The sequence below is a fragment of the Mytilus trossulus genome, chromosome 10 (genome assembly GCF_036588685.1).
Source record: "Mytilus trossulus isolate FHL-02 chromosome 10, PNRI_Mtr1.1.1.hap1, whole genome shotgun sequence".
Taxonomy (NCBI): domain Eukaryota; kingdom Metazoa; phylum Mollusca; class Bivalvia; order Mytilida; family Mytilidae; genus Mytilus; species Mytilus trossulus.
Window position 1 is genome coordinate 3,704,868 of NC_086382.1, and position 13,019 is coordinate 3,717,886.

The following is a 13,019-nucleotide window of genomic DNA, read 5'->3' on the forward strand; positions in this document are numbered from 1 at the left end:
GTCAGTTCATTATCGATATGTGAGTTTGAATGTCAATTTGTTATCTTTAACATCCCTTTTACTTCTAGTCAGTGCTTTATTTTGTTATTCTCATTTCCTACAGAAACCAGTAATGTATTTAAAAGAAATAGCAAAATTATGAAGGCTGGGAGAACAAAAATATTATTTAGAAAGCATTAATTAAATAAATTGAAAATTGCGTAGCATGACAATTACTCTAACAAAGTTAACCTAGGTTGATCTAAGAAGTACGAATAAGAAGTTGTATCGGGTATAGGAATTGATACAACAGAACCCGAACCAATTCCTGCTGAAAATCATGATATAAGTTATATATTGGTTTTAACAATTCATGAAAATAGAGGACCTGGTTTTTGACCGAGAAACACAGATCATATACAAGGGTACTAGTGGCAAAAATATTCATCTTAAAGAAAATTCACTCTAGAGAACATAAAATGATTTCAAATTCACCAACAGGAACCATAGACTTTTACCAAAACTCGTGATTGGAAACATAAGTTGAAATAATAAATCATCTTCGATACACTATACATGAATTGGGTTAAAAACGGAAATGGAGAATGTATGAAAGATACAAACCTGACTAAAGAACAGAAAACGGCACCAATTGGTCTTCACCACAGAGAAAACAAATCCCTCACCCGGAGGCGGTCTCTATCTAGTTCCAAAACACAATGTGTTCTTTTTTAGTGAATATGGACGTCACACTAAACTCCCAAACATAGCAATGAACTAAAATTTAAAGACAGACAAGAATAACAAAGACCATAGGCTTCTGATTCTGGGTTATCGAACAATGTGGGGTGTTGTTTTTCTATGAGACATAAACCCTTTATTTACAAATGATGTCCTTGTACCGATGTTAACATTTAGAAAATGTTTTGACTAGTTTGTAATATTGAAAACCTTAATGTAATACTTTTTCAGTAATACAGTCACTGATGAGTCTTTTGTAGACGAAACGCGCGTCTGGCGTATATACTAAATTTAGTCCTGGTATCTATGATGAGTTTATTCAGTAATACAGTCACCATCTAAACAAACTGATAATTATCAATAGGAAATAACAAATCTATTTTGTCATTGATTTCGGTAATTAAAGAGAAGCGAAAGTTACCAGAATTCAAACTCAAAGATAAAAAATAAACATCATTGCTAAAACAAAATGACAAACAGAAAAAAACAAAAGTACACAAAACACAACATAGAAAACTATAGACTAAGCAGCCTAAACCCTACCAACACCGAGGGTTATATCAGGTGCTTCGGAAGGGTAAGCAAATCCTGCTCCACATTATGTTTTAATAGCTACTCGTTAAATATGTAAATCTCAATTTGCAGAAATGGACAGTGTCCATAATTATGTCTTTCCACTAAAAAAAATAAAAAATGAAAATATCAGTATAAAAACGTTAAAAATTGAATAAGAATGCGAAGTCATATGTTATAGGACTAGTCTTTCCACGAAAAGTTTTTTCTTCTGATTATTTTTTTTCTTATAAAACTCACCCTGTATAACCGAAGTATGTATGGTTGATAATATTAATTATCGGTCGTCCCACTGTCTATATCACGCTGTTCAGATCTTAATATTATTCCGTATCATGTCTTTGTGACGTCAAATACGTTGACCCGGCCTTAATAACTTTGACCCGGACATATCAGCGACGTCATAATGTTTGAACCGACGTTAATAACTTTGACCCGAACTTATCAAGTCATCTTTTGTGTGCTGGTGAAACAAAGAAAACACTTCCGAAACACGCAAATATAGCCCGATAAATCGATTATCAGATTATCTGCATATTGATATTGTAAAATATCAGCTGCTTGACATTATATGAAGGCTTTTTGATCTCGTTCGCTACGCTCACTCGACAAAAAACTTCATATTATGTCTCGCAGCTGATATTTTACGATATCAACATGCAGAGAAGCTGATAATCGGTACATAATTTTACGTTCAAAGATGATGTTCCTCAATTTATTTCAATAAGGTTGTCTTCCTGGTCCTTTAAATTTTGCTAATCTTTCAATTGATTTTCGTTAGGTCTTTCCGAGACTTTTCCAAATGGCAAACAAAGTGAAACATTTCATTGAATTAATTGATGTCATATTCAAATTAGACAATAAGTTGAATAACGGTTGTCATAAAGTTGACAAATAAATAGGAATTTCGTGTCGTACTCTGTACAAATTTGTTCAGTTTTAAAAATCTCTGCTTGTAGCTTCTTGTAGTCGATTGAAATACTTCTATGTTGTTATGGTGCTATTGTCACAAACACAATCATTCATCAATTCAGCGCACCAGTAATCGTCAACTTTAAAAGTTTGAAGACGTCATATGCCACACAGTATAAAATTTAAGGCAGCCATATAAAAAGAACTTTAAACTTCGAGTGGAACATGCCATCTGTAAAAGAGGGACGAAAGATACCAGAGAGACAGTCAAACTCATAGATCGAAAATAAACGGTCAACGATAATAATAAAAAGACAAACAAACAAATAATAGTCAAAGACACAACATAGAAATCTAAAAACTAAGCAACACGAACCCCATCAAAACCTGGAGGTGATCTCAGCTGTTCCAGAAAGGTAAGCAGATCCTGCCCTACATGCCCCCGTTGTGTTTCTGAGGACGGTTTTTATGTTTTAATCACTTAAAGGATTGAAAACTGCACGATATGGTAGTTCATTTTGATTTACTTTTGAAAATGTTATTTCCATTTTGTTTTTTGAGAGGCTATTATCGACTCAGTAGTCAGTGCTTTGTAACTATTCTCAAAATAAAATCCACGATAATAAAAGGAAAAAGTATTAAGAAATTAAGATTCCAATTTCCTCATTACATTTCTGTTTTAAGAGGTAGCTAGGAGCATAAACCTTTCACAACAATGTTTTATTGTTTAAATACCCCAAAATTTTTTTTTTATATCAGAACCAAAGATATACCAAAAATATAGCATACCTTCTTAATAACATTGCAACATGTTTTTTTGTTCTCCATTAAAATAAATAACAAATCAAAACTTGTGGCCAATTTGAATATTTGAAATTGAAAATCTTGCTATTACCCTTTAAGAGAACATCTTTGGTGAGTTGGTTTTTTTCAATTATTTCATTGGATCAAAGGAAGAAGATATTTAAAATAACATGTGTTTGGTTTGTCCATTGTTGAAATCCAAACGGTAACATTGAGTAATTAAAACATTTCAGATTGAGAATTGTCTCGCTTACAATAAAAGAAATCCTTCTTTATTTTATATTAAAAAAACATTTCCCGTGCAGGGGTAGTACCAATTTTTTCATAGGCAAATCAAATAAGAATAACAAGAAAATTCAAATTCCATCATTGCACAATAAAACGAAAAGCTTTGTGAGTAAATGACATCAAAACCGAAACTAAAGGCTCTAAAGAGCCTGTGTCGCTCACCTTGGTCTATGTGCATATTAAACAATGGACACAAATGGATTCATGACAAAATTGTATTTTGGTGATGGTGATGTGTTTGAAGTTCTGACTTTACTGAACGTTCTTGCTTCTTACAATTATATCTATAATGAACCTTGCCCATTAGTAACAGAGAAAAATATTTGGTAAAAATTTACATAAATCTACCGAGTTAATGAAAATTGTTAAAAATTGACTATAAAGGGCAATAACTCCTTAAGGGGTCAATTGACCATTTAGGTCATGTTGACTTATTTGTAGATCTTACTTTGCTGAACATTATTGCTGTTTACAGTTTATTTCTATCTATAATAGTATTCAAGATAATAACCAAAAACGGCAAAATTTCTTTAAAAATTACCAATTGGAGGGCAGCAAGCCAACAACCGATTGTCCAATTCATCTAAAAATTTCAGGGCAGATAGATATTGACCTGATAAACATTTTTATCCCCATGTCAAATTTCCTCAAAATGCTTTGGTTTTTGAGTTATAAGCCAAAAACTGCATTTTACCCCTATGTTCTATTTTTAGCCGTGGCGGCCATCTTGGTTGGTTGACCGGGTCACGCCACACATTTTTTAAACTAGATACCCCAAAGATGATTGTGGCCAAGTTTGGATTAATTTGGCCCAATAGTTTCAGAGGAAAAGATTTTTGTAAAAGATAACTTAGATTTATGAAAAATGGTTAAAAATTGACTATAAAGGGCAATAACTCCTAAAGGGGTCAACTGACCATTTCGGTCATGATGACTTAATTGTAGATCTTACTTTGCTGAACATTATCACTGTTTACAGTTTATCTCTATCTATAATAATATTCAAAATAATAACCAAAAACAGCAAAATTTCCTCAAAATTACCAATTCAGGGGCAGCAACCCAACAACAGGTTAACCGATTCATCTGAAAATTTCAGGGCAGATAGATATTGACCTGATAAACATTTTTACCCCATGTCAGATTTCCTCTGAATGCTTTGGTTTTTGAGTTATAAGCCAAAAACTGCATTTTACCCCTATGTTCTATTTTTAGCCGTGGCGGCCATCTTGGTTGGATGACCGGGTCACGCCACACATTTGTTAAACTAGATACCCCAATGATGATTGTGGCCAAGTGTGGTTTGATTTGGCCCAGTAGTTTCAGAGGAGAAGATTTTTGTAAAAGTTAACGACGACGGACGACGGACGACGGACGCCAAGTGATGAGAAAAGCTCACTTGGCCCTACGGGCCAGGTGAGCTAAAAAAGTAATACTTTGTAGGGCCAGACATATCATTTGAGTCAACATCACTGGTCATCAGATGCAAATACCATTATCAGATTTCAAGCAAAAGAAGATTTTTTTTTATGTCTATGGTCCACATTAAAACAGTAATTATTTCTGTTCCTTAAAGAAGATAATTTATACCACTAAATTAGCTGATGGACACACATTATGCAATATTGAATTGAAGGACTTGTCCAGTGAAACTAACAATATTCAGTTTGTTAGCATACAAACGAATTCCATATGAATCCTGAATTCCATCTTTCGCAGTGAGTAATGTTCTGCTGTTTTCACCATCTGCCGATATCAGCACGACACATTTGTTTTTATTCGAAATCACGTATACGATGCCGTGTTGATCAACAGCTATTCCACGTAGACCACTCAGAATTGATTCGTTCTTGTATTCCCAACAATTGTCTCCCTTTACATTGTAGCATTTGACTGTAGAACCATAATCAGTATAGTAAATGTTCTCTCCTGATGTTGTTATGAAACTAGAATCGTTCGATATGGTGTTATCTTTCACTAGTGTACATACTTTATAGTTAGACATTTGTATCCCTACGATTCCTTTCCCTTGTGCACAGAATATAATCTGTCCTTGTCTGTATGTAATACCTCGACTACAGCCTGTGTTGATTGTTTTGGTAACTTGTTTGGTTTTCGTGTCTATAATTTGTATTTTATTGCCGTAAAAAATTGTAACAGCTATCGTTTTGTTATCAATACATGTAACATCAAATGGACAAAAAGGCGAGAGAGGTATTTCAGAATCTAAACTGCCATCACTTTGTATGATAACTAATTTCTTATTAAAATAACAGTCCGCAAATATCATCCTTCCATCAGGAAAGACTGATGATCCTGTTATACACATTTTGGATTGTCCTGCTGGAACCTTGACATCTCTTATCATTAAAGCAGTAACATCATCAATGGATCTACTACGGGATTGAATAGCCGTAAAAATCTGAGCCTGTTTCTCATGACCGACGCCAATGACAATTAACGATTTATTTTTTTCAATTTGTATTGATCCAAAAGCAGTAATTTTTGATAGTATGTCTAAAATCTTATGGTCTATCTGACATTTGAAACTTAATTGGCTAAATCCATCATCTTCCGATAGGTTTTGTATGCATTTTAACTCACCAGTGACGTCCTTTTCTAACATTTTACTGCCAATGAAAGCCTGCAGATCGGATCCATGTTGTTTGACGGACATAAGGTTTGTCTTCAAAAGCTCAATTGTTGTCATTTTTTGGGATAACTTATCAAGGAGGCTTTCAATTTTAAGTTTCAGTTGTGTTTCAGTTGTATTCAAATCGTCTATTATGTTTTTCTCTAATTCATCTAAGCGGTAATTTACCTTTGTTCTTGTTTCTTTTATATCATTTAAACTTTGCAAATGCTGTTGTTTTATTTCATCAATATTGGCTTTCCGGGTCTTTACTACTCTTTTAATGTTTTCCTGAATATCTTTTAGAGACTTCTCCAAACTGTCAAACAAAGTGGAAGATCTTGAAGACTTAATGACGTCGTCAATTAGAAACATTCCGGTGCATTCTTTGTGGTTTTCAGATATGCACATTATACAACAAAGTTGATCATGACGTGGACAAAACATTTGGAATTTCTTGTCGTGATTTGTACAGTTCTGTTCAATTTTACAAATCTCAGCCGGAAGTTTCTTGTAGTCGTCAATAGAAATGATCCCATGTTGTCTGGAAGCCTTTGATACGCTGTGGTATTTTTTACATGGCGAACACAGGCCTTCGTCACATTCAGGACACCAGTAATTGGCAACGTTTGAAACATGTTGAGTATCACAGATCCCACACAGTATAACATTTGAGGCAGCCATCTGAAACAGAGGTGAATATTGAAAACAGTTATTGAAACATGTACTCTGCATACTGGTGGTAAAAAGGTAAATAAAAAAAAATACCAAACTCTGAGTTATATGTTAAACGGAAAGTCCCTAAGGAAATGGCAACATCAAAAGCTCAAACACCTATATTCTTCAAATAAACTTTTTATAAGAGTTTACCAATTTTACACTGTATATCTTCGAATATTATTATATCGGCATAAATATTGCTTTTGTTATGAATGCAAACCCAAATAAACATTATTGCTATACACCTATGCAAATCCACGGTCTTTAATTCTGTTGATACATATATTTTGGCATTACACAAGTTCGTGTTTTCTCTGACTGTGTAAGGTGTCTTTAAACTTAATCCATTGAATGTGTAATAATTTGCGAGTCTTAAATACATGTTTTTTCATGTTTTGTCATTGGCTTTGAAGTGGGTCACAGTCACTGCCAATTCTCACAGATCTGTACTTCATGTCGTTTATGCTTTTAGCACTTGTTTCCGTGCTTTGTATTATCGGACTGGTTCGTTGAGCCTTTACAACTGATTTTATAGTGTGTTTGATGCTCTGCAGTGACAACATTTCCCAGGTTAGCGGCATGGGTAGGAGAGAGTTGGGTGTCCGTAAACATGGTAAACATGTTTAATATCGCCACATTTTCAATAAGCCTGTCTTAAGTCAGAATCCAGTATTTGTTGCTGTTTATCATGTTTGATCTTCCTTAATTGTCTTGTCATTTTGTAATTGTTTTGTTCCGTTGCATACCAGACCTAAGTTAAGCGTAAGGATTTGTCACCCTCTCACTCACATGATTAACCCCACAACATACTGTATGTGCCTGTTCCAAGTAAAAAAAAACTGTAATAGAGTGGTTTTCGTTTGTTGCAGTTTTTCATATTTGTTATTATAGTTTAAAACATTTGGGTTTCTGTAGTTCTGTTGTAACACTATCTCAGGTTTAAGGGAAGTATTTTGCGCACGCTCACATCCTCAACCCCATCACATTAGGTGTGAACATGTTCAAAGTCGGAAGCCTGTAATTAAATAGTTGTCGTTTATTGTTGGTTAATAAATTGTTTTTGTAACTGTTTTGTTCTATTGCACCACTGTCACAAGTTTAGAGTAAGTGCCCGCTAACATTCTCTATATGCCTGTCCCAAGTCAACAGTCTGTTCTCCAGCAGTTGCCATTTGTTGTTCTATACACATGGAAAAAAAGTATTACAACACCAAATTGAAATTCAAATTAAAATTAAAACTCTATTTTTTTGTGATATAATTTGTTGAAATAGAACTAGTTAAATATTATTTAAACATCACCTGAGTTTAATCAATAAGTAATTTTTATCCGCATTGTTTTCAACACTTTAAATAATTAAATTTATAAAGTTATGTGATTCACACCTTGTAATTGGTCATCCACAACTAATAACTGCAGCAAGATGGCAGATAATCAACATGAGAGAAGCAGGTATGTCGCAGTGACAATTGCACGTCTTGTTGGATCCCCATTCCACTATAAGTCGTTTTGAGAAAAATCAGGCAACAAATGATGTTAAAGACCCTCCGAGATCAAGTATAACATCTGCTAGGGAAAATCAAGCATAATGAAGGTTGGTCAGAAGGAAACCCATTGCAAGCAATACCATCCTTAAAAAAGAGTGATGAAATACAGGAGCCTTTAAACAAGAACTGTTCGAGATCGGCTCATCGTTACTGGTTATCGTGCAATAAAACCATTTTGGGGACCTTTGCCTACGAACAGACACACAGTTGCCCGTATCCAATATAGTGCAGAGCTCGCCAAAGTTGAAAATTAGCATCGTGGAGGAAGATCGGTTCATCTTCCTTGGCCCAATCATAGCCCGAATTTGAACCATATCGAGCATACTTGGGACACTGATGGGCGTAAAATGCACCAAAGGACACACCAGTTCAAACTCGTCATTAAATAAATAATATCCTTCGTCAGGAATGGTTGCTGCTACCTTAGCAACAAATTAGTGGACTTATGGCAGGAATCAGAAGACGTTAATATGCGGTTATCCGGTTTGAATGGAGGCTGCGCACAAAGTTCTAATTCTTTGGCGTATAACGATCAACCATGATGTGAACAATTATCTAAAGATTAATTTTGAAATGTCTAACATTGTAAAGTTCGACTAGGCCATAATAAATGATAGGTTTGTTTGCCCAAACCCTACCTACCCAGAAAAAAGCTGCCTACTCAAATTCTTTTATTGTCCTGATTTGAAGAAGTTTTTTATTAATCAAATAGGCATGGAGACTAATAAACAAATGATAAACATATCTGATACTTTAATTTCTTTTTTTGAAAAAAAGAAAAGAAAATGCCTACCTACCTACCCACTGTTTCAACCTTTGAGTAGGGTTTGGGCAAACCAAAATATTTTTAAGTGTGGCCCTACAGTAAAAGTTGTTAAATGCATTTTTTTGGTACAAAACACACTTCATTTTGTTATCTATAAAAGAGACTAAGAAGGCATTTGATTCAGCGATGTAGTATATTCAATATACAAATTATTCATAAAAATGTTGATTTTATAAAAACAATTGTCACCATTATACATAATTAAGTTTAAACATGCAACTATATGTTTGAAGTACTCTTGCTATTATAACTATGAGTTTTGTAATCGATTAAATATATACTATTTAATAAAGTTCACTTCAATTCTTTAATGCATGCAAGTACTACCTAGCTTTAGGCTCAATATACAGTTAAGATATATTCTTTTTTATTTCTTTAATAATACCGGTATATTTGTATATAGATATAGGAAGATGTGGTATGAGTGCCAATGCGACAACTATCCATCCAAATAAAAGTTTATAAAAGGAAATCATTATAGTTCAATATACGGCCTTCAACACAGAGCTTTGGCTTACACCGAACAAGCTGTAAAGGGCCCCAAAATTACTATTGTAAAACCATTCAAATGGGAAAACCAACGGTCTAATCTATATTAAAAAATAACGAGAAACGAGAAACACGTATAAATTACATAAACAAACGACAACAACTGTACATCAGATTCCTGACTTAGGATAGGTGCAAATATTTGCAGCGGGATTAAACGTTTTAATGGTATCAAACCTTCTCCCTTCTCCTGAAACAATAGTATAACATCACAAGAGAGAAAACAAACGCTAAAATATCAATTGGAAGGCTTAACTCAATCAAAAAACGTAAATTAACAAACCATGAACGAATAAATTTGATCTTCGACACCCGAATGCAAACACGCAGTAAACAAAATTATTAGGGACAAACATTCAAGCCCAAATAAAGCCATGGCAAGACACCACCGCGAAATATCCAACAACCCTTGGAAAATAATGTATATGATTATATTTGAGTATGAAAGCCTCTTTCAAAATTAAAATTCCTTAAATGACAGATAAGTTTGCAATTATTCTGTCAATGGTTGTATGTATATGAACAGAGCTTTCTTTATTTTAGATTTTGATATGTGAAACGCATCTACACACATGACATTGGCATATAGGTATTACTACTGCAAGTTGGCTGCTACCACGCAGCAAAAAAAGAAAACGATATTTCAAGTTTGCAGCAAATCTAATTTGCATAATTGTGTTTGCTACAATCATGCCAAAGGTACTTAAGGTGGCTAGGGCGTCTTAATTAAAACTGACAGAATTTTTTGATAACTTGTCAAGATAAAGCTTTTATCATGCTTTTTTCAAAACTGTATTAAAAAGTATGGGTCACCGGACTTTTTTTCACGCTACAGGTTGCGCAAAATTGTCAGATTTTGTATAGATTATGCAAGGAAAATCAAATTTTGTGTGATAAAAAGAAGACCTTCTACTAAAACTTGAAGATAAAATGTCAGAAGATTGCTCTTATAACATGCTTTCAGATAAGAAAAAGAAATACTGGGGTTACATAACTTGTTTTCTTGCTACATATCAAAATAGGTAATTTAATAACACTTTCTGGTATAAATATTACTTTATCTGAGTTCATGGAGTTATCTTCCCTTATTTGGCAATGTTGAAAAAAATCTAATCAAACACAAACAAGTTGTTTCTGGGAAATTACAGCTGCATTATGATAAAACACACAATTTTCCATATTTATATCAAAAGTATTTTACATAAATTGCATACATCTCTCAAATACTTGCACATTTCATCAAATATCTAGACCAACAAATTTTTCTGCTTCTTCAAAATCCAGGATGGAGGAATACACCCGCAGCCACCTTAGAGTAACACTCATCTCTTACTTATACAGGCGCGGATCCAGAGGGGGGGTTCCGGGGGTTGGAACCACCCCCTATTTTGGACGATCAATGCATTTGAATGGGGACATGTAATTGGACCCCCCCCCCCCCTTTTGTCCTGGGTTAGGAACCCCCTTTTTAAAATGGCTGTGTCCGCCCTTGTTATATAAATATCTCGTTTCAACCCATGGAAACAATTAAGCTACACTGAAACATGAGTAAACATGATATATAAATCACTTCCTGTTGCAAATCTGCTCAGTACGTCTCACCAAAATTTGAACTTATTTTTGAAGTTCAATAAATATTAAGTGCGGTTAAAATATAAGTACATACAATTGTAAAAAAGTGTTGCTAATATAGGTTGTTAAAGATGATAGAAACTACATAAACATATAAATTACCTATACGATTGTGCACACAGACAGAAAATCAAAGTTCAAAGTCTAATTCCTAAACGATATAAATAGAAATAGATCAATTTCAGGGACTTTCTCAAAATGTTAACGTTTACTTTAATATGTTTACTTTGTTTATGAAAAAATGCTAATCTTTCATAATGAAGAACACGAAACACGCGAAAGGAAAGTGTGATTTATTGTTAAAATACTAATAAGTTCTCAATCTAATACTTGATGGTCGGATAATTTAGTGCGGTGACTGAAGGTAGATATTTTATAATTTAATCTCCCCACCGAACACACACCTATATAATATATCATTGAAAAGAGGAAATCGTGTACTATAATAATATGCCTGTCGTCAGGACTTAGTATGGTCACATTTTTTTTAAATTGAGGTCAAAGGTCATATGTGAAAATCTGTGAAAATTTGGGAGGGTTTCATTTTTGACATTTTTTTCTATTTTTAAACTCTACATAAATACAAAAGATACTGTTTTGGCTTTATTAATGTTTGTTATTATACATAAACCTCAATCATTAAGATTTTTTTTATCAAAAAAATCCTAAAACGACGTTTTATAAACAAAACTTCAAAAATTAAGTTTTCAACCTATAAAATGTTTAGAGCACCTTTACCTTTTGAAAAGTTTCAATTTCAGGTAAAAATCAAGTGTCATGCAGGACAATACTTTAAAATTATTTTTTAAACTATCATATTGGGTGAGGTATTAAATCAAAGCAATAGAACACTACAGTCAAATATGACCTTAAATTGAATCGCGAATAATTCAGGTTTTATTAAAGACTATTCGTTGCTTTTGGGTTTTTTCACAATTATTACTGCTTCCATATATAGTATTATCTGTGGTTGTGTATTTTACGCTGGTTAATATCTATTACATTATAAGTTTTATACCTATATCCCCCCTTTTTTCCCTTGCAACGTACCACAAACTTCAAAAGTATTCCATATAAAAAAAGAAGATATGATATGATTGCAAATGAGGCAACCCTCCAAATGAGACATACATTACCAATACGTCCCGTACGGGCTTCAACAATGAGTAAAATTTATACTGCAAAGTCTTCAATTCACGAAATGAATATTGTAAAACAAACGAAAAATATCTCGACCTGATTAATGTACAAAATGAATAAGAAACAAAAAAATATAGTATATAGAAACATACGACAAACACTGCATTACCGTCTCGTGACTTGAAACAGACACAAACAGAATGTGGCGGTGTTTGACTTTTTTAAGGGCACGCCAACACTCCCAAAACCCGGTGGCTGGGACCGTGTGTATCAGTTCAACAAGTTCTATACCTAATCAACCGTTATCTCCATCATCTTCATTTTCACCAACCGTCACAAGACATGTTTTTAATATTTCTATACATTTCACTCATGGCCACAGGTATGCACATGAAAGGTTCTGCTCAAAGCAAACACGTTATTTTGAGTTTTTCTTTACAAGTACAGACAAGGTATTGCAGGAAGTCCGAAGACATTTGTTCCTAAAGATATACCAGCTTTAAACCATCCTTTTCAATTCATCCAAGATTTAACAGAGATCTAAAATGGGGTTAAGATGACATCCATATTCTTGTCTGCAAAGATGACGGGGAAACATTATGCAGGAGACGTACACACTATCTTGATTTCGCTCAATTTCATGGTTGGCAACACATTAGATATCGTCGCACTCTACT

General features: G+C 33.8%; 1 protein-coding gene across 1 annotated transcript; it reads right to left on the reverse strand.

Annotated features, from left to right (window-relative positions):
- Positions 1-3,310: 3,310 nt before the first annotated feature.
- LOC134686741 (uncharacterized) lies at positions 3,311-11,372 on the reverse strand. Its single transcript, XM_063546458.1, has 2 exons — positions 11,305-11,372; positions 3,311-6,613 (listed from the first exon to the last, which is right to left on the reverse strand). Exon 2 carries the CDS (start codon positions 6,611-6,613, stop codon positions 4,913-4,915), a length of 1,701 nt encoding a protein of 566 aa, XP_063402528.1. The 5' UTR covers positions 11,305-11,372; the 3' UTR covers positions 3,311-4,912.
- Between the last annotated feature and the right edge of the window lie 1,647 nt (positions 11,373-13,019).

Bases quoted from the DNA above. Each gene is read 5' to 3' on its own strand.
- LOC134686741 (XM_063546458.1), bottom strand. From the start codon at position 6,613: ATGGCTGCCTCAAATGTTATACTGTGTGGGATCTGTGATACTCAACAT.